Source organism: Natrix helvetica (genome assembly GCF_964273705.1).
Source record: "Natrix helvetica genome assembly, chromosome: 16".
NCBI classification, from domain to species: domain Eukaryota; kingdom Metazoa; phylum Chordata; class Lepidosauria; order Squamata; family Natricidae; genus Natrix; species Natrix helvetica.
In genome coordinates, this window is record NC_138563.1 from 6498022 (window position 1) to 6519473 (window position 21452).

At 45.6% G+C, this 21452-nt stretch overlaps 1 protein-coding gene across 2 annotated transcripts in view; it reads left to right on the plus strand.

Moving 5' to 3' along the window:
- The window catches only part of SPTBN2 (spectrin beta, non-erythrocytic 2), a 78916-nt gene that overhangs the window by 14429 nt on the left and 43035 nt on the right, over window positions 1-21452 (plus strand). For both annotated transcript variants that reach the window (XM_081968491.1, XM_081968490.1), the window contains one exon: window positions 8821-8972. In XM_081968491.1, the coding sequence (XP_081824617.1) occupies window positions 8821-8972 (152 nt within the window). The remainder of the gene's footprint in view (window positions 1-8820; window positions 8973-21452) is intronic.

The following is a 21452-nucleotide window of genomic DNA, read 5'->3' on the forward strand; positions in this document are numbered from 1 at the left end:
CTTCATTCACACAAGCACCCTTCTCCCCCTCCCATTCCCCTCATCTAAGCATCTTTTAGAATTGTCCCACTAGAGTAGCTGATGGGCTTACAGGGTCCCAACATGTCCCTTTGGGAAAAAACCAATCAGTTTAAAACTGAGCCTCGTGCTTGCCTTTCCCAGCTGATCGTTCAATGTTTGCAGAGATGACACTTGAACTGACCTTGAATGTTAATAGGAGGGAAAAAAAATGCTTTTAAGACTCTTTAAGAACTGGAAAAGCAGCACTCAGAGCAACCCCAGGAGAAAACACGCTTTAAAAACTCACCTTTCCTTTCATGCAGGAAAACTGGCACCCGCCTAGTTTTTCAGAGGAATATTGTCTAAAACCAGGGTCTCCAAACTTTTAAGACTTGTGGGCTTCAACTCCCAGATTCCCCAGCCAGGAATTATTCTGGGAGTTGAACTCCACAAGTCTTAAAAGTTGCCCAAGTTTGGACATCCCCCTGGTCTAAAATCTGGGTGCCACTCTGGAGAAATTTATCTTACTTGGGTGCTTCCTTGCCTTCTCCAAAAAAAGGAAGACTGAGGTTTGCCCAAGTCAGCAGCGTCTCTTCCCCAGTTAATTAAGAGGCAGCATAAAGATAGGGCTTTTCAAACGTTTGACAGCCTGCAGGAAAGGAGATTGGGAAGTATTTTATGGGTTAGATTGATAAAAGCCAGCCCTCTTAAAATAAACCCCTTGCCCCCCCCACCCCCCACCCCCGCCCTCCAGCCCCGATCCTAAACTGTGAACTTTCCTCCCACCGAGATGCTTTTTTGTGATAAGGGAGAGGTGGGGTCGGATAATAGCTGCGGAGTTTATGGCAAGCGAAAAGGCGGTTTTTATGCCTTTGCAATATTATTGTCTGTTGTTTCACGGAGGTTGGGGATTAAATGCCAGGGGATTCCGAAGCAGAGGGTGGTGGGGATGAAGGTGTCTCGGGAGTAGGCAGGAATGGGGAGGGGAGTTGTATTGCTTTGGAGTTTTGCCCTGGGTGTCGTAAAAAAGATTGGGTGGGTGCTGGAATGGGGAGCTAAATTTTAGTGTCTGTCTGCAATGGGGGGACACGGGGGACACACAAGGCCTCATCCTAGAACGGAGCAATCCCATTCTGTTGTTATTGTTAGTTACGAAGTCATGTCAGACTCATCGCAACCCCATGGACCACGTTCCTCCAGGCCTTCCTGTCCTCTCCCATCCTCTGGAGTCCATTGAAGCTCAGGCCGACTGCTTCGGTGACTCCATCCAGCCCCCTCCTTCTCTGCCGTCCCCTTCTTCTTCTTTTGCCCTCCATCTTTCCCAGCATGAGGCTCTTCTCCAGGGAGTCCTTCTTCCTTCTCATCAGGTGGCCAAAGTCTTTGAGTTTCCTCTTCAGGATCCGGCCTTCTAAAGAGCAGCCAGGGTTGATCTCCTCTAGGACTGACCGGTTGGATGGCCTTGCAGTCCAAGGGACTCAATGCAGGAGTCTCCTTCTCCAGCCCCAGAGTTCAAAGGCCTCCATTCTTTGGTGCTCAGCCTTCCTTATGGTCTGCCCCACTTAAAAAAGGTAACAACAAAGGAAGTCCAGTTACCTTTTGCAAAAGCACCTTTGGGGACAACCCTGATGATTGAGAATCTCCGTAGATAATTCTAACACATGGATTGCTTTTCTGTATGTACAAATAGGGCTTGGTTGTGAGCGTGTGTGTGTGTGTGTGTGTGTGTGTGTGCCGGAGAGAGTTTTTACACTTTCTGCAAGTAGAGACTGGTGTTTTAGCACGGGCTTCTCCCTGGGCACAGAGGGGCAGGCACATTTATCCATGCACCGAGACCAGAAGGTCATTGAACTGCACACACACACACACGCACGCACAGAGGAGGGGAAAAAAAAGGGCAGTGGCCCTCTGGCAGATAGGAAACCTGCACAAAATAAGAACCAGCGCCTGCTCCCATTCAGAGCCTAATCCCCGACTTCCCCCGACACGGCTGCCTGATGGGAAAGGACCCCAGAGTTCTGGTTAAGCTCCAGATGAATAGAATACAATTTGCTGATCTATTCTAGTTCAGCATTTTCTTTTTATGTCCGGAGCTCGGTTCCTGATGGAGGGGAACAAGGGGAAAGTGTTTGGGGCTTTGCGTTCTAAGCGCGTTGCTACATCTTCCATCGGATTTAGTGTCTTTTGTGCCAGAGGGTAAACACGGGACGTGCCCAAGGTTAAAAAGGTAGAGAGGCTGGGAGGAGGTGCAGCCAGGTAGTATCTCCCTTGAAGATCTCACTGTACAGAGAGAGACTCCTCGGTTTATAATACTTTGCTTAGTGACTATTCAACATGCAACGGTGCTGAAAAAGGCGACTTAATGACCGTTTTTCACAACTTTTGCAGCACCCCCGGGGTCATGTTATCAAAATTCAAACCCTTGCCTCATATTTATGACCGCTGCCGGGTCACGTATATCCCTTTTCTGTGACTTTCCAACCAGCCAACTCAATAGGGGAGCCAGATTAACGTAACAAAAGCGCGACTAGCTTAACAACTGCGGCGATTCACTTAATGACCGGAGCAAGAAATGTTGCAAAATAAGGTAAAACCCACTTCATTGTCTCGCTTAGCAATGTAAATTTTGGGCTCGGTTGCGGTTGTTAAGTCGAGGACTGCCTGTATTTTGCAACCAAACTTCTAATTTTGTTTTTAAAAAATTGTGCTAGAATAAATAGATTCTGATCGGTAGTGGGATTCCTCTTAATTGGACAAAACAGCAAATTGAAAGGGGCTTGGGTGTGACGTTTAGGGGTTGAGAGCAACTCCTGTGTGGCCTAGCCTGTTGTGTAATTCAGGTTGTACTACTCAGTTGTAATATTATTTATTTGATGGGGCGTACCATGCTACATAAGCACAACGGCTGTTTTATTAAACTGGCTTTAGAACCGAGTATATTTGCATGAGTCGTATTCATGTTAGTTTAGAGACAATCAGCCCTTTCTCATTTCCTCTGCTGGTTACCTTGCGAGGAATTAGAAAAGCAAATCTTAATTCCTGCGAAGGACGTTTTTATTCACTTTATTACTTACTTGTGCATGCTTCGGTCCGTGCACGCCATCGAGAGCCAAAGGATCCGGGTGGGAGTGAATAAGAAGTAAAATTTAAGCCTTTTCATCCCACATCGGCTGATCCCAATCGTGATCCAGCCACTTATTTCTATGTTGGGGGAAAAAAAAATATTTGGCCACCTTTCCAAACAAGTTTTTCCAGTATAGAAAAAAAAAGGCTGCCAGCTACATAATTGACATAAAAGCTAGGTTCACACATCATGTTAACCTTATAGGTGAGCTAGCAAAACCCAGGAACTATCCTCAACCAGAGTCCCTGTTTCTAAAACGAAGAAACACGGGAGCTTTTCAAGAAGAGATTCGACAGCCATATGTCCGGAATGGTATAGGGGTCTCCTGCTTGAGCGCAGGGGGTTGGACTAGAAGACCTCCAAGGTCCCTTCCAGCTCTGTTACTCTGTATTCTAAGCTATCATCTGATTGGAAAGGATGACCTGACCATAGAATCAAACCCAGCCTGGTTTCTGTCACTTTCCGAAGCATCCAAACCCTGTTGTAACCTAACCTAATGCTTACCCGTGAATCCTGGGGGGCCCAAAATTTGCTCATCAAATGGTTGGCTTTTTTTTAAAAGGGATTTTTAAAGAATGGGGAGTATTTTGGAAGAGAGGAGGAGGAGGCACGACCTCGCTCACCTCCCGACAGGCCTCCCTCTCTCTTCCAGACAGCTGGCTAATCTGCAAGATGCTGAGCAGAAGGGCCATTTGGCTTCTCGGGGCCAGTGAGGCCCAGGTCATGGCGCGCGTTGACCTTTCTCTTCCCTTCTCTCTGCGAAGCACATGGAGACAGAGCTTTTCACCCTGCCCAGCCCTGTCCTGACATGTCCTGGTGACTCAAAGAGCTCAGCCCTCGGCCCCACCACCGTGATTCTTGATTCTTCCTGCACATTTGGATGCGCACGATAGGTTTTGGGCAGAGGCAGGAGCTGGAGGCAGAAAGGCACAAAGCCTGCATTTTATGCATAGATTTTCAATCCAGAGCTATTTCCCAAGCAAAAATGGATAGAAAACGAACAAGGAGAGATTCAACCTGGAAATAAGGACAAAATTTCCTGACAGCGAGAACAGTGAACCAGTGGAACTGCTTGCCACCAGAAGTTGTGGGTGCTTCCATCGCTGGAGGTTTTTAAGAAGAGATTGGACAGCTACGTATCTGAAATAAGCCTAGGGAAGCTATGAAATAAGCCTAGGGAAGCTAGTCTAGGGAAGAGAAGGACCAGGGGAGACAGGAGAGCATCTTCCAATATTTGAGGGGCTCCCACAGAGAGGAGAAAGGGGGTCAAGCTATTCTCTAAATCACCTGAAGGCCAGACAAGGAATAGTGGATGGAAACTGATCAAGGAGAGATTCAGTGCATGCATGCTTGTTTTTTGGCTGTTTTTCGGGCTATTTTTCGGGCCCTGAAAAAGGCCCCCAAAAACAGCCCGGAAAAGGCCCCAAAACAGCCTGGAAAATGGCCGTTTTGGGGGGCCATTTTTAGGCCACGAAGACCAGCAGGCCGGCGCGCCTGACGAGCAGCTGGCGATGGTGTGCGCTCCCACAGGGAGGGCTTAGTGTGCCACTATGAGCAAGCGTGCCATAGGTTCGCCATCACAGGTATAGGTTCTCCTGCTTGAACAGGGGGCTGGACTAGAAGACCTCCAACGTCCCTTCCAGCTCTATTCCTATTCTATTCCTATTCCTATTCCACTCTGCTCTGCTCTGCTCCACTCTACTCTACTCCAAAAGCAGCTCATCTTGGGCTATGGGGGAAAGAAGGCAAATACAGATAGTCCTTAACTTACGGCCACAGTTGTAACCAGAAAATGCATTGTTAAGCAGTGTGGTCATTAAGTGAGGCATCACATGGCTGCAACCGATTTTACATCTTTTTTTTTGCCGTGGTCATTAAGTGAGACACGTGACCATGACTTGTGACCTCCTGCCCAAATTGGAACCAGATGCAACCAGGGACACTGCGATGGTCATAAGGGCGAAGGTTGGTTGTAGATCACTTTTTTTCAGTGTCTTTGTAGCTTCGGTCACTACGTTAAACGGTTGTAAGTCGAGGACTACCTGTAATCAAATACCTTGAGTTGGGAGGGAACGCGGCATCCAGTTTTGGTCCCCACATTACAAAAAAGATGTCGAGACTTTGGAAAAAGGGCCCCAAAGAGCAGCTAAGATGATTAGAGGCCTGTAGACTAAACTATACAAAGAACGGTGGCAGGATTTGAGTTTGGCCGTTGTAGAGGAAAGAAGGATTAGGAGTGACATGATAGCAGTCTTCCAATATTTGAAGGGCTACCACAAAGAAGAAGGGGGTGGGGAGGTCAAGCTATTCTCCAAAGCACTTGAGGGTAGGACAAGAAGCAATGGGTGGAAACTAATCAAGGAGAGAAGCAACCTAGAACTAAGGAGGAATTTCCTGACAGTGAGGACAATTGACCAGTGGAACTGATTGCCTCTAGAAGTTGTAAATGTTCCAACACTGGAGGTTTCTAAAAAGAGATTGGACAAGATTTGTCTGAAATGGTATAGACCCCCGGAGTAGAATCTCCTGCTTGAGCAGTGGGTTGGACTAGAAGACCTCCAAGGTCCCTTCCAGCTCTATTCTGATTGATTGAAGGTTTATTTTAGCAACCCTCTGTTGCCAACTTGTCTTGTAAATATTAATGTTTGGCTTCTATGTAGCCCTTTCATGTGTTGAAAGCTCATTCTTTGTATTACGGATGAATCATTAGGAAGAGAAAGAATTTCAACAAGAAAATGATACCTTCTTCCCCCTATATCATAGATTGGAGGAGGGGGAGGGGAGCTGAGGGCAGAGTGATTTACCCAGTGCCATTTTGTAAATTTCAACACAAGGTAGTGGTTTGAACTGCAGATTGTCTTATTTACGGTTTATGCTGTGAGCAATAAAATTAAGATCAAAGCAGTTTGGCTAGACGAGACTTTAGCTAGATGGGATAATGAGATCTAGTATTACCTGGCACCTAACATGTGGAATAACTCTAAGATAAAGGCAAAGGTTCCCCTCGCACATATGTGCTAGTCGTTCCCGACTCTAGGGGGCGATGCTCATCTCCGTTTCAAAGCTGAAGAGCCAGCGCTGTCCGAAGATGTCTCTGTGGTCATGTGGCCGACATGACTCAACTCCGAAGGCGCACAGAACGCTGTTCCCTTCCCACCAAAGGTGGCTTCTATTTTTCTACTTGCATTTTTTTACGTGCTTTCGAACTGCTAGGTTGGCAGAAGCTGGGACAAGTAACAGGAGCTCACGCCGTTATGCGGCGCTAGGGATTCAAGCTGCCAAACTGCCGACCTTTCTGACCGACAAGCTCAGCGTCTTAGCCACTGATTTCTTTGATAAGAAATAAGAGATTGCCCAGCCAGCTGAATCATTCTGCCTGTCAATGATCTCCCTTCCAACCCACTCATTAATGCTGGTCGATTTGCGTTTTATCCAGGTGCCAGCAAAGGATGCTTTCTGAGAAACTGGAAGGAACATGTAAACAGAGACATATGGTCCTGTACCCTGTGAATGGGCAAGGCCGTTTTTAATATTTGCTTTTGCATCCCCCTGCGTAGTAACCTGCCAACGAACGAGCAATTTGGCCAGTGTGCGTGCTATTCAAATCGCCAGGAGTACACAGGTAGTCTTCAACTTACGCCCACAATGGAGCCCAAAATTCATGTTGTTAAGTGGGAAATTTGTGGTTTTGCCTTGATTTACGACCTCTCTTGCCACAGTTGTTAAGTCTGTTCCTGTAGTTGTTCAGTTAGCCACCTAGTTGTTAAGTGAATCTGGCTCTCCCATTGACTTTGCCAAAAGGGGAATCACACAACACTGAGACTCTTCAAACGTCGTAAATATGAGTCAATTGCCAAGTGGCTGAATTTAATAATGAGTTAATAAACTCCAGTTCTGGTTTCCAGGTGTGGTCATAAGTATTTTTGATCCCATTTGGTTGTAAGATACTTGATCCTATTTGGGCTTATCATAATTTTTGATCCCATTTGGATGTAAGAGACCTGATCTTATTTGGGCTTCAAATCCTAATTTAAATTTCCTCTTTCTTTTCTTCTTTTTTCTCCTTGATTTTATGAAATTATGAGTTATGGGTTTTAACTGTAATCCAAGTTCTTTTGCAATAATAATAACACTGACTCTTTATATAAGCATTGATTGATTGGTTTCCTGCTATTAATTTAAAAGGTAGCGTTCATAATACAACACCTCTGGATCATACCACACCTGTCTGGAAACAGTTTCTCCTTGGATTTTAGCATTCTATAATTATCAGCTAAGCTTTTCAAAACGAAAACAGCAATTTAAAAAGCACAGCATAGAAGCAGTAAAAGACAGAAATGGCAGTCCTGAGTGGGTTAGGAAGCTATTTTGCAGTACAAAAATTAAGAGATTAACATGATTATGATTAAATGCCATGATTAGAGAATGCAGCCATTTTAATTAAGAAAAAAAATCTTTAATTCAAACAAGGGCTGCCTGCCTTGCCATCTCCTGTTACCTTTGAACAGCTGCTGGCTGAATGTTACTATCTCCTTGTCAAAGCATTTGTAAAAAAAACCAAAACCCTCCTTTAAATACAAACAAATAAATGATAACCCCTTTCTTATCCCAATTCAGCAGTGGCTGCCACTTATGTCAGTTCTTATTTGGGCTTCAAATCCTAATTTAAATTTGATTGCAACTAAATTTCCTCTTTCTTTTCTTCTTTTTTCTCCTTGTTTTTATGAAATTGTGAGTTATGGGTTTTAACTGTAATAAAGTTCTTTTGCAATAATAGCAACACTGTCTCTTTATATAAGCGTTGATTGATTGATTGGTTGCCTGCTATTAATTTAAAGGGAGCAAAAGGTAGCATCTTTTCCATCTCATCTTTGTTTAATTGTACAGGTAGTCCTTAACTTAAAATAGTTTGCCTGTTTGACATTATAATAGCACTTAAAAATGTGACTTGCCCATTTTTCACATATGACCATAGTGTTGTGGCCCACCAGTGGCCAGCAGGACTGGCGGCAGATTCGGACAGTGAGGAGGTTGGGGAGGAACATGGGCCAGTCCTGGAGTCTGGGGAAGGCTCTGAGGAGGGCTCTGTTTCCGAGGCAGAGAAGGGGCCAGAGTCATATGTCAGTTAACAGCTGCCTTCAGAGTCAGACATCAGTGAGGCAGAAGAACAGCTGGAGCCTGTTCCCAGTATGCGCATGCACAGAGTTGCCAGATGAAGGGAACAGCTAAAGAACAGGGGTCAACTTGGGAGGAAGGCCACAGGTGGACGATGAATGGCCCCTCCCAGAGGAAATAAAAGAGGAGCAAAGGGGAGTGGAGTTTGCAGGAGAGACAAGTAGTTCACTTAATTGGTTCGTGACTCTCCGAGACTCCTGGCCAAGTTTTGCAGATATCAGCCTGGCAGCTCTCCAAGCCAGAGAAGGTCTGTGACTGTAAATCCTCCCTCAAAAGTCTTTGCTGGATGTGAATGAGCAGAATTCACAGTCAATTAATAAAAGGGGTTTTTATCGGGACAAGGAGTTTGTTTCACGCTCTCGGGAAGTCTCAGTCAGAACACTTAGCCAATGGCTGTAGATCGAAGTTAGGCCCAGCTCCAGAAAACTATGAACAGCTCGCGCTTCCTTGCTGACAGCTCCAGGGAAGCTTCAGATTGTGGCTGTGAGGCCCTTGTTCCTTAAAACCCTGGCTTTCTCTTGCAGATGAACGAGAAGCGGTACAGAAGAAGACGTTCACCAAATGGGTCAACTCTCACCTGGCCAGGGTCACCTGCCGCATCAGCGATCTGTACAGCGACCTACGAGATGGACGGATGCTGCTGCGTCTCCTGGAAGTACTCTCAGGGGAGCAATTGGTGAGTGTGGAGGAGGTTGGGGAAGCCCAAAGCAGCCCCCTCCCCAAGATTGATTTTTTTTAAAAACTCTGCAAATTTAACAAACAAAATTCCCAACGTTTTGGTGTAGTGGAGGGGGACATTTTTCAGGGATGCAGTGTGTCGTTAAAAGTATTTAAATCAGCAAGCATGGAACCTGTTTTCATCTGGTGAAAACATTTTAATAGTGGCGGCACAGTGATTAGAAGAATGCAGTACTGAATCGGAATTCTATAAAATCTGGAATATATGGTACATTTGGTTGGAAGATAGACGTAAAGCTAATACATAAAGAATATGTGAGATATATAAAAAGAAAGAAAAGTGTATATGCCTGTAATATTGATATATATATATTGATACAAATATTGATATAATTTAACTGTATATATAATACACAGTATAGCAATCTATATAGTGAGTAACTATGTTAATGTGAGAGACATTGATACAGAAACGTAATGATTGGAACTATATGTTGCCTTTTAATGTTGAAACATATCTAATAAAAGTTTTTAAAATTAAAAAAAATGCAGTATTGCAGGCCAATTCAGCCCACCGCCAGCAGTTCGATTCTCACTCGGCCCTCCATCCTTCCGAGGATGGTAAAATGTGGACCCAGACTGTTGGGGGCAAGAGGCATACTGTATAAACCCCTTAGAGAGATTGTTTGCCCCCCAACAATAAGGCTCCTCATTTTACCCACCACGGAAGGCTGAGTCAATCTTGAGCCGGTTAGTATCGAACTGCTTACAGTGGGCAGAGTTAGCCTGCAATACTGCGTTCTAACCATTGCTACATCAGGGCTCCTATGCTTGAACCTCAAACTGTCGCAAACTGTCTTGGATGGTTTCTGACAAAAACATGGCAAAACTGCCCTTTGCTGAGAAAATAACGGGATGGAGCGGGAGGGCACCCCTTTCCCAGCTTCAAAAGCGCCACGCTGCTTAGGAATTCTAGGAGGGGCAGGTCCAGCCTGCCCAGATCAGGCCGGGCTTCGAAAAGGCTGGCCCAGCCAAGTGGTCTTTCTCATCTCTTGCCACGTCTCTCTCTTTCCTCTTCTCCAAGCCAGCCGCAGCTACCACCCACCTAGCCGGGAAAGTCGAACACCTGTTTCCCAGAATGCCAAGCTTTGGCTCTCTCTGCAGCCGGGAGGGGAACAGCCTGTTCTAACTCAAGCGAGGCAGAATTTCCAGTTTCCCTGTTGGCAGGCAGCAACCTACATACACCCTGCCTGGCAGCTTGGCAGGTGCTTCCGTCTTGGCGGCTGAATTTTTCGGCTGGTGTGGCGGGGGAGGCGAAGGAAAGGAAGATGCTGAAGCAGGCTGGAAAAATGTTAGAAGCCTGTAGAAAATTACGCAGGTTTCAAGAACGTCGTCTCCGGCTGGGTTGACTCCAAGGCTAGTGAAAAGAAGGAACAGGGGAGACATGATAGGAGTGTTCCAATATTTGAGGGGCTGCCACAATGAGGGGGGGGGGAACTCTTCTTCAAAGCACCTGAGGGCAGGACAAGAAGCAATGGATGGAAACTAATCTAGTAGGAGAGAAGCAACCTGGAATGAAGGAGAAATTTCCTGACAGCGAGGACATTTAACCAGTGGAATGGCTGATAGGCGCCCTGTCACCGGAGCTTTTTAAGAAGAGACCAGACAGCCATTTGTCTGGAATGGCATAGGGCAATAATGTTTATTATTTTGGCACCAAGTCCCGAAACTGGAGTGTGAACTACAGTTCACACTGCAGAACTGGAGTGTGCATACTGGGACCCAGAAGAGAGCAGCTGGCTGGTACCCATGCATGCAGCGGCCAGCTGCTCTTCCGGGTTCTGTTGCGTGTATGCGCTCCAGACAGCTGCTCTCTTCTGGGTTCTGGCGCGTACACGCCTGCTGGTCAGCTGGTCTTTGCACTGGAACCCGGAAGAGCAGCTGGCGACGCGTGCCATAAGTTCGCCATCACGGGCGTATAGGTTCTCCTGTTCATGCAGGGGATGTACTAGAAGACCTCCAGAACGGTTATTCTGTTATTCCTGGTTGGTAGGGTGGTATTTGAGACTGACCAGTTGGCATTGATTTCCCGGTGTTGGCTGAGATTTTGTTCATTCCTGCTGACTCAAAGTCTCTCCCCTGAGATTGGAATATTTCTGGTTTTTCCTCCAGGCATTGGGGTCAGAGGTTATGTTAGAGCAAGGGTCCCGTGGCCTGTTAGGAACCAGGCCACATCGCTGCAAGCGAGCGACAGGCAAGTGAACCCTACTGTAAACTGCGTGTGAGGGATCTAAGTTGTGCACTCTGACACCGAAACAAGACACACACACACACACACACAGGTCCGTGGAAAAATTGCCTTCCATGAAACTGGTCCCTGGTGCTAAGAGGTTTGGGAACCACTGTGTTAGAGAAACCCGATTCAGAAAGTCCTCCGCTTATAACTATTTGCTTAGCGACTGTTTGATGTTATAATGGGACTGAAAAATATGACTTACAACTGGTCCTCAAACTACGACCATCACAGCATCCCAAGGATCATGAGATCATAATTCAGTTTCTTGGTAACCAGTATGTATTTATGATGGCTGCAGCATCCTGGGTGGAGGGGTGTGGGGGTTCCGGCAAGCAAAGTCAATGATGGAAATCGGATTCACTTAACAGCTGTGCAATTCACTTAACAACCGTGGCAGAAAAAGGTTGTCCGATTGGACACACTTCACTGAACTTGCTCAGCAATGGAAATTTGGATTTCAATTGTGAGTTGAGGGTTACCCATGTTGGCATTGCGCAGTGCTTCATTTGAGTCATTTTCAACTAAAACTTCTTGTTTATAGAGATTTAATAGGGATTTCCCCCCCCCCCCAGGAGAACTCATTTGTTAATTGCTTGGAGTTATGTACAGTGCTTAAAACGGGTGCCTGTAAAAATATGCACATTTTTTTTTTTTAAAAAGCATCCATTTAAATGATTTGAGTTGCCTCGGGAAAACACTGAAAGGTATTGAAAGAAGAAAGGAAGTCATTAAAGGGAGAGATGGCAACACCCAGTATCCTTAAAACCAGAAACAGTTGGCCTGATTTGATTATAGATCTTTTCAAACATAACCATCCCGTATCCTGTACTAGGCACTTAAATAGTTCTCTCTCTCTTCGTCCAAAAGAAAATACTCCCATCTTTCTAAAACCACGTTTTTAGTTTTAATTTTCTTAACATTAAATCTGTTTTTGTATTTATACTTGTTGGATACATGTATACATGTACCACGTTTTCCCCAAATAAGACAGGGTCTTATTTTCTTTTGACCCCCCCCTCCCCCGAAATAAGCGCTTGGCCTTATTTTTGGGGAGGTCTTATTATTTTTGATGTGCAGGAGGCCCCTTAGTCTCGGCCCAGCTGATCCAGAGAGCACCAGAAGTTCTGCCTTTGTTTCTGACACACTCTTGCCATCCCTAGCTTCATTGCGCCTGCCACTCTTTTTGCGGCCGCCACTAAGAGAAGGAGCATAGTAGCTAGGGTTTGTGGGAGCGGCCCCTGCGAGGGCATTCCACATGGATGGCAGGTGAATATGGGGTGTTCCCTATCTTCCTCCCTTGGAAATGGCTGGGACCAGCTGTGCATGCGTTTAAATATTGTAGGGGAGGGCTTATTTTGGGGGGGGAGGGCTTATTTTAACACATGCATTCAAAAGTCCGATTGGGCTTATTATCCGTGGAGGTCTTATTTTCAGGGAACAGGTTAGTCCTCAACTTACGATTGAGCCCAGCATTTCTGTTGCTAGCTGAGACATTTGTTAAGTGAGTTTTGCCCCAGTTTACAACTTTTCTTGCCACCGTTGTGAAGTGAATCACTGCAGTGGTTCAGTCAATCACACCGCTGCTGAAAGAATCTGATTTCCCCGCCGTCTTTGCTTGTCAGAAGGGCATGACCTTGGGACCCTGCAACCGTCATAGATACGAGTCAGTGGCCAAGCGTTGGAATTTTGATCACAAGGATGGTACGGTGGTTGTAAGTGTGAAAAACTAGTAAGTCGCTTTTCTCAGTGCTGTTGTAACTTCGAACGTTCACTAAATGAACTGCCGTAAGTCGAGGACTACTGTACAAAGTGCATATCAATTCCTAGGGGCTGTGCAAAATTAAGGAAGGCCTTAAACCAAAGGTGAAGCAGTAGGTGCAAAACACCTTAGGAAAGAAACAAAATATGGAAAGGAGGAGAGACCTTTGGGGTGAGAACATTTAACAGGTTAACAGAGTTGGAAGGGACCCTGTAAATCATCTAGTCTGACCCCCCCCTGCCCATGTAAGAGACCCTACACCATTTCTGACAGATGGCAGTCCTGTCTTTTCCAGGGATGAAGCTCCCACAACTTCTGAAGGCAACTTGTGCTCCATGGGTTGATTGTTCTCCCTGTCAAGAAATTCCTCCTTATTTCCAAGTTGAATCTCTCCTTGGTTAGTTTCCATCCATTGTTCCTTCTCTGGCCTTCAGGGGCTTTGGAAAATAGCTTGACCCCCCTCCTCTCTGTGGAAGCCCCTCAAATATTGGAAGATGCTATCATGTCTCCCCTGGTCCTTCTCTTCCCTAGACTAGCTTCACTAGACTTATTTCAGATAAATGTCTGTCCAATCTCTTCTTAAAACCCTCTAGTGATGGAGCACCCACAACTTCTGGTGGCAAGCAGTTCCACTGGTTCATTGTTCTCATTGCCAGGAAATTTCTCCTTATTGCCAGGTTCAATCTCTCCTGGTTCAGTTTCTATCCATTATTCCTTCGGGCGCCTTGGGTGAGAACATTTCAAGAATTTTGGTGAATCACAGCAATGGTCCTACGTGGAATCCTGTTTGGACCAGTTTCACGGCAGCTTTTAGAAAAAACCCCCAAAATAGCTCCAAAGACCTCAATTCTTTCCTGTTTCTGACCTGTCCTAAGTCTCTATTATACCTGCACGAAGAACAATGACTGATGTGCGGGAATCTTTTTTTTTTTGAAGGCTTCTGAGCTAGACTGGGAAATGGAAAAAAACCAGAATGCCGTAGCAAATCCCTTCGGCCCCATGGTCAAGAGGACTAAATGGGAGTGCCTCTGAAATGAGACAAGAGCCAAGCTTAACTTCAAGGAAACTTTCTCCTTATCTTAAGCCACTGGCCATTACTTTGTCTGATGGCTTTGAACTCCCAGCTATCTATAAAAAAAATTCCTCTCTTTATGACCATCCTGAATTGCTGACTGATGAAGTAGTAGTTAGACCAGGCTTGAAAACAGGAGACAAGGACTTCTAGTCCTGCCTTAAGCATAAAAACCAGCTGGGTGACTTTGGGCCAATCACCAGGAGAATGTGAATTCTAGTCCTGCCTTAGGCATGAAAACCAGCTGGGTGACTTTGGGCCAATCACCAGGAGAATGTGAGTTCTAGCCCTGCATTAGGCACAAAAGTCAGCTGTGAGATTTGGGGCCAATCACCAGGAGAATGTGAGTTCTAGTCCCGCCTTAGGCATGACGGCCGCCAATTGGGCCAATCGCCAGGACACTCAGAGTTCTAGTCCCACCTTGAAAGCTGGCTGGGTGACTTGGGCCAATCACTCTCTCTTAACGCAACCCATCTCATCACAGGGTTTTGTTGTGGGGACAATAGGAGGAGGAAGGTATGTTGGATATGTTCACCGCCTTGAGTTATTTGCAAAAATAATAAAAAATATGGGATACAAATAAATAAATAAAAAGTCATCTACCTTCTGGATGACTATGAATTCGAATTCCTCGAGGGCTTGGGATTTCTGTTCCAACTTGTCTTCAGTCAGTGTAGAACTGTACCACTCCAATCTTGGTAATAGACGGTGATAGAGGTTAAATTTGTAACTATAATGCTTGAGGTTAACGCCATGACTGGAGGTTTTCAAGAAAAGATTGGACAACCATTTGTCCAGGATAATATGAAGACTCTTGCCTTGGGCAACGAATTGGTCTAGAAGACCTCTAAGGTCCCTTCTAGCCATGATTCTATGATTGGAAGAGCTACATCTAACATTAGGCGAGGCCATTCCTGTTTCCCTCCCAGATATAGAAATTACATTTACAAACTCACTCACTCACTCACTCAATTTATCTGCCTGTATGTGTCTGTCTATCCATCTCTCTGCCTATATCTCTCTGTCTGTCTGTCTATCATCTGTCCATCCATCCATCCATCCATCCATCTATATCTGTCTATCCATCTCTCTGCCTATATCTCTCTGTCTGTCTGTCTATCATCTGTCCATCCATCCATCCATCTATATCTGTCTATCCATCTCTCTGCCTATATCTCTCTGTCTGTCTGTCTATCATCTGTCCATCCATCCATCCATCCATCCATCTATATCTGTCTATCCATCTCTCTGCCTATATCTCTCTGTCTGTCTGTCTATCATCTGTCCATCCATCCATTCATCTATATCTGTATATCCATCTCTCTGCCTATATCTCTCTGTCTGTCTGTCTATCATCTGTCCATCCATCCATCCATCCATCTATATCTGTCTATCCATCTCTCTGCCTATATCTCTCTGTCTGTCTGTCTATCATCTGTCCATCCATCCATCCATCCATCCATCCATCCATCCATCCATGCATCCATATCTGTCTATCCATCTCTCTGCCTATATCTCTCTGTCTGTCTATCATCTGTCCATCCATCCATCCATCCATCCATCCATCCATCTATATCTATCTATCCATCTCTCTGCCTATATCTGTCTGTCTGTCTGTCTGTCTGTCTGTCTGTCTGTCCGTCCGTCCGTCCGTCCGTCCATCCATCCATCCATCCATCCATCCATCTATATCTGTCTATCCATCTCTCTGCCTATATCTCTCTGTCTGTCTGTCTATCATCTGTCCATCCATCCATCCATCTATATCTGTCTATCCATCTCTCTGCCTATATCTCTCTGTCTGTCTGTCTATCATCTATCCATCCATCCATCCATCCATCCATCCATCCATCCATCCATCCATCTATCTATCTATCTATCTATCTATCTATCTATCTATCTAATCTGTCTATCCATCTCTCTGTCTATATCTGTCTGTCATCCATCCATCCATCCATCATCTGTCTGTATTTCTCTATCCATCTCTATCTTCCTACCTACAGTCCGCCTACCTACCTACTTACCTACCTATTTTAGAGTTGTATGCTGCCCATTTTGCCTTAGAGTCAACTCTGGGGCAACTTGCAATGCATCCAGTGAAAACCTAGCAGCTGCATTCATATGATACAGCAAAGCTTACTTTTAACCTTGGCTGGCTTTTTGTGTGTGTGTGTGTCAAGGTAACTTCATAACGTTATACCAAGCCAATCCATTTGAATGCTTTGTATTTCAGTGGAAAGTGAGAATCGATAACATAGATCGATCCCGTAAGTGTCCTGATTAAGCCTTGCAATTTGTTATCCTAGATTTCAGATTTGTCATTTTGGGTGAGCTCAGCCACCGGGTGGTGGCATCTGAAAGTCTCCGTGCCCTGTAGTGGAAGCCCCCTCCCCATTGCCTTCCCCTCCCCATTCTTGTGAAGGATAGGGATGAATGGAAGCTCGGCACTATTGCTTCAAAGTAGAGGTGGCCCTTGCCTTTACCCCACGGAATTTCAATTGCCAAGCAATGTAGTCTTTAAATGAGTTGCCACGTGACCGGACCTGATTTTATGACCACTTTTTTACCACGGTCGTTAAGCAAATCATATAGTGGTTAAGAGAATGTGGCTTCCCCATTTGTGTGCCCGAAACCAGTGTGGAAAGTTGCAAACCGCAATTGCGCCAGAGTGAGTTGCAATTGTGAGACCTTAGAGGGGGGTACACTGGTCATAACTTCAACCATCAATCACTTTTCCCGAGGCCATCATAACTTCAAACTTTCGTTAAATGGACAGTTGTCAGTTGAGGAATGCCTGCAGATTCATTCTCCCCTTGGAAACTCCTAAACAGGTACAGATTTGTAGGCAGGTGGCTTGGGGAAAGAACCCCAACAGGAGAATGAATTTTACCCATGTGTTGGCGCTTTGTTGGCTGTAGTGGTTTGAGACATAAAACTGAATTCATTCAACTCTCCAAGGTGCCATTTCCTGGTTCCGTTTTCGGCTTAGCTAGTTGGGCAAGATGGGGACTGCAGCCAAGGAATTAAAAGACACTTGCTCCTGGGGAGGAAAGCTATGGCAAATCTAGACAGCATCCTAAAAAGCAGAGACATCACCCTGCCAATCAAACGTGCGTCTATTCAAGGCGATGGTTTTCCCAGTTGCAATGGATGGCTGTGAAGGTTGGACCACAAGGAAGGTTGAGCGCCAAAGAATGGAGGCCTTTGAACTCTGGTGCTGGAGAAGACTCCTGCATTGAGTCCCTTGGACTGCAAGGCCATCCAACCGGTCAGTCCTAGAGGAGATCAACCCCGGCTGCTCTTTAGAAGGCCAGATCCTGAAGAGGAAACTCAAAGACTTTGGCCACCTAATGAGAAGGAAGGAGGACTCCCTGGAGAAGAACCTCATGCTGGGAACGATGGAGGGCAAAAGAAGAAGAAGGGGACGGCAGAGAAGGAGGTGGCTGGATGGAGTCACCGAAGCAGTCGGCCTGAGCTTAGATGGACTCCAGAGGATGGGAAGGCCTGTAGGAACGTTGTCCATGGGGTCGCGATGGGCCAGACACAACTTCGCAACTAACAACAACAAGTTGGGCAAACCCAGCCTTGCATGGCTTACTCCTTAAACAAAATATGGCTTCTTTTCACATGCAAACCACGTTTGATGCACAGAGGAAATATCTGTGATTAGATTAGAATTTAATCTCATTTGCTGCTTTTGGGGGAGGAGAAATTGAACCCGAAGCTGTAGTGGAATAACCCTCTGAGTCCTCCATGGCATCACCACTATTGGATCAGGTAAGGAAGTCCAAAGCTGATAGGTAAAGAGAAGATAAGGACCGGTTACTCTCTTTCCTATTGATCTTCCAGGGGAGGAAATTCATCATTTCCTTCCCTTGACATTCTCATGTCGCAAGCTCGTTCGTGGAATGCGGTGCAATTCCTTTCGTCCGAGCCCACGCCTCTCTTCCCAACTCCCCATACCTGCTTGGGGACTGCCAACTTTCCATCCGCCTCCTGCTCCATTCCATTCCTCTGCGGTTTGCAAGCAGGGAAAAGGAATTCTTGGGCTGGGAGGGGTTGTCTGATTCCACCCCTCCCTCTGGGGTTTTGTTTTGTTTGTTTGTTTTTTTTAAAAAAATAACCCTCAGTAGCAAGCAGACCGAACTCTTCCGACAGCTCAGTCTGGACTAGAGATGGGAAGGCGGTCTGGCTGCCAGTTAAACCGGCTTTCTGCCTTATGCAACCCGGTCGCAAGGCTGCGTTGGAAGTAGGGGATGGATCAAACAAGAGGACCAACAGACTCAGGCGCTTACTTAACCTGAGTGTGGAGGAGAAAGAAAAAAATCTCAAGGAAAAAAGCAAAATACAAATACTTCTATTTCTATTTGGAAACCGCTTCTGGACTTTGTGCTTGAGGTGGAAAAAAAATGAAACTTTGATGTGGTAGATTTGTTGTATTAGAAGTGGCTGGTTAATACAATTATGTAAAAGTAAAAAAGCTGAGGTTTGATGTTAATGCCTTATTCTACTGCACCAGAGGGAGTCAATGCCATCTTTCCTTTCCCTCACTTTCCCTTTTCCCTTCTCTATTTCCCCTACTTACTTTTGTATTTTCTTTCTATGCTATATTACAAACTAATAAATAAATAATAAAGAAACAAACAAACATCTGTGGTGGTCTCATTGTAGATAAAATCAGGGGGTTTGCTAAACCATAGAATCCTAAGGCTGGAAGGGATCTTGGAGGTCTTCTAGTCCAGCCCTCCACACACCCCAAGGCAGGAGTCTTTATTACATTCCAGACAAATGGCTGTCCAATTTGTTCTTGAAGACCTCCATAGTCCTCCTCTCTACAGGCATTCCTAGACTTAAGACCACAGTTAAGCCCAAAATTTCTATTAATAAGTGAGACAGTTGTTAAGTGAGTTTTGCCCCCTTTTAAAACCTTTCTTGCCACACTTGTTTAGTGAATCACCGCAATTGTTAAGCTAGTAGCATAGTTAAGTGAGTCTGGCTTCCCCATTGACTTTGCTTGTCAGAAGGTCGCAAAAGGTGGCCTTGGGACACAGCAATGGTCGTAAGTATGAGTCAGTCACCGAGTGTCTGAATTTTGATGACGTGACCACCAGCTGCAACAGTTGTAAGTGTGCAAAACGGTTATAAATCACTTTTTTTCAGTGCCGTTGTAACTTCAGACGGTCACTAGGCAAACTGTTGTAAAATGAGGACTATCTGTACAGATAATCCTTGACTTGCAACAGTTCATTTAGTGACCGTTCAAAGTTACAACGGCACTGGAAAAAAAGGGACTTAGGACCGTTTTTCACGGTTACAACCGTTGCAGCATCCCTACGATCGTGTGATCCAAAATTCAGACGCTTGTGAACTGATTCGTATTTATGACCTCTTTGGCAACCTTTTGACAAGCCAAGTCAATGGAGAAGCCAGGTTCCCTTAACAACCGTGTGACTTAACTTATCCACTGCTGCTATCCACTTAACAACCGAGGCACAAAGCTCACTTAAGAAATGTCTCACTTCACAACAGAAATGTTGGGCCCATTTGTGGCCGCAAGCCGAGGACTTTAACAGCAGGAAACGAGCGAAACACACAGAGACTAAATGTCTAGGAAAGCCGCCTTTGGAATTAAACCGATCTAGGCTTCTTGCTTTGTTTGCACAACACGCCAACCCCTCCTTGACCCAGTTAAGCTTGTCCCGTGCCGAGGCCCTATGTCTTCATCAATATGCAAAGTGCATCCTCACGCCTCTTTTGTGAATGAATGGCTGTCACCCCAGGTTCTGGGCTGTGTTTACTGATTTATAATTTTATGATATGCCACTCCACTTGGAACCGGCGCTGGGCAGCTTCCATCTTTCTGACTTTCAGCAGTAGGCAATAAGCATAATGAATTAGCTGCTGGTTGTGTCAGAAGTCAGGTAATAAGAGAATAACAAGAGTTGGAAGGGGCCTCGGAGGTCTTCTAGTCCAACCCGCTGCTTACGCAGGAAACCTTGTACCATTTCAGGCCAATGGTTGCCCAATCTCTTCTTAGAAGCCTCCATTGATGGAGCGCCCACAAGTCCTTCCACCTGCTAACAGTTCTCATTGTCAGGAAATTTCTTCTTAATTCCAAGTCGCTTCTCTCCTTTGCTTAGTTTCCATCCATTGTTTCTTGTTCTGCCTTCAGGTGCTCTGGAGAATCCAAAGCTCTCTTCTTTGTGGCAGCCCCTCAATTATTATATCATCTCACCCCAACCTTTATAAGAGGATGCTTCATGCAAGTCGTGTGCCACCCTAAGTTTTTCAGGGGCTGCAAGATCTCTCCTCCCCCCCCCCCCCAATTCAATCCTATCCGATGCTCAGAAACTGCCTGGAGAAGTCCCTGCAGTTTTCTTGGCAAGGTTTTTCAGAGGCTTTCTTCCTAGGTCCCCCAGCTCACTTCATGCCTAAGGCAGGACTAGAACTCACCCCCTCTCGATTTCTAGCCTTGTCCCTTAAACCATGACAGCAAACCACTACGGCTCCCTGGCTGATTCGTTTCCTGGATTCACACAGTATATTGAGTCGTAAACTGATCAAACGGTTTTGATTTGCCAGGGAGTAATAGCTCAGATTAATGTCTTCTGCAAAGGTTAGATTGCAGCATTGCAGGCTAACTCTGTCCGCTGTCAGGAGTTCGATCCTGACCAGCTCAAGGTTGACTCAGCCTTCCATCCTTCGGAGGTCTGTAAAATGAGGACCCAGATTGTTGGGGGCAAGAGGCTGACTCTGTAAACCGCTTAGAGAAGGCTGTAAAACACTATGAAGCGGTATGTAAGTCTACGTGCTATTTCCTTCCTTCCTTCCTTCCTTCCTTCCTTCCTTCCTTCCTTCCTTCCTTCCTTCCTTCCTTCCTTCCCTCCCTCCCTCCCTCCCTCCCTCCCTCCCTCCCTCCCTCCTGTTGGTTAGAATGCAGCATTGCAGACTAACTCTGTCCACTGTCAGGAGTTCAATCCTGACCGGCTCAAGGTTGACTCAGCCTTCTGTCCTTCTGAGTTTGATAAAATGAGGACTTAGATTGTTGGGGGCAAGATGCTGACTTTGTAAACTGCTTACAGAGGACTGTAAAGTCCTGTAAAGCGGTATATAAGTGCTATTGCTAAATACTGATTAGCCTCTTTTATGCACATTGTGGGAATGCATTAGCCTTTGTTTGCTGGAACAGACTGGCACGGTTTATATATCTTAAGGCTGTTTTCTCAACCTTATCCACTTTCAGATATATGGACTTCCAGAATTCCCCAGCCAGCCATTCTGATGAGGGAATTCTGGGAGTTGAAGTCCACCCACCTTAAAGCCTGTTGACTGGGGGATTCTGGGAGTTGAA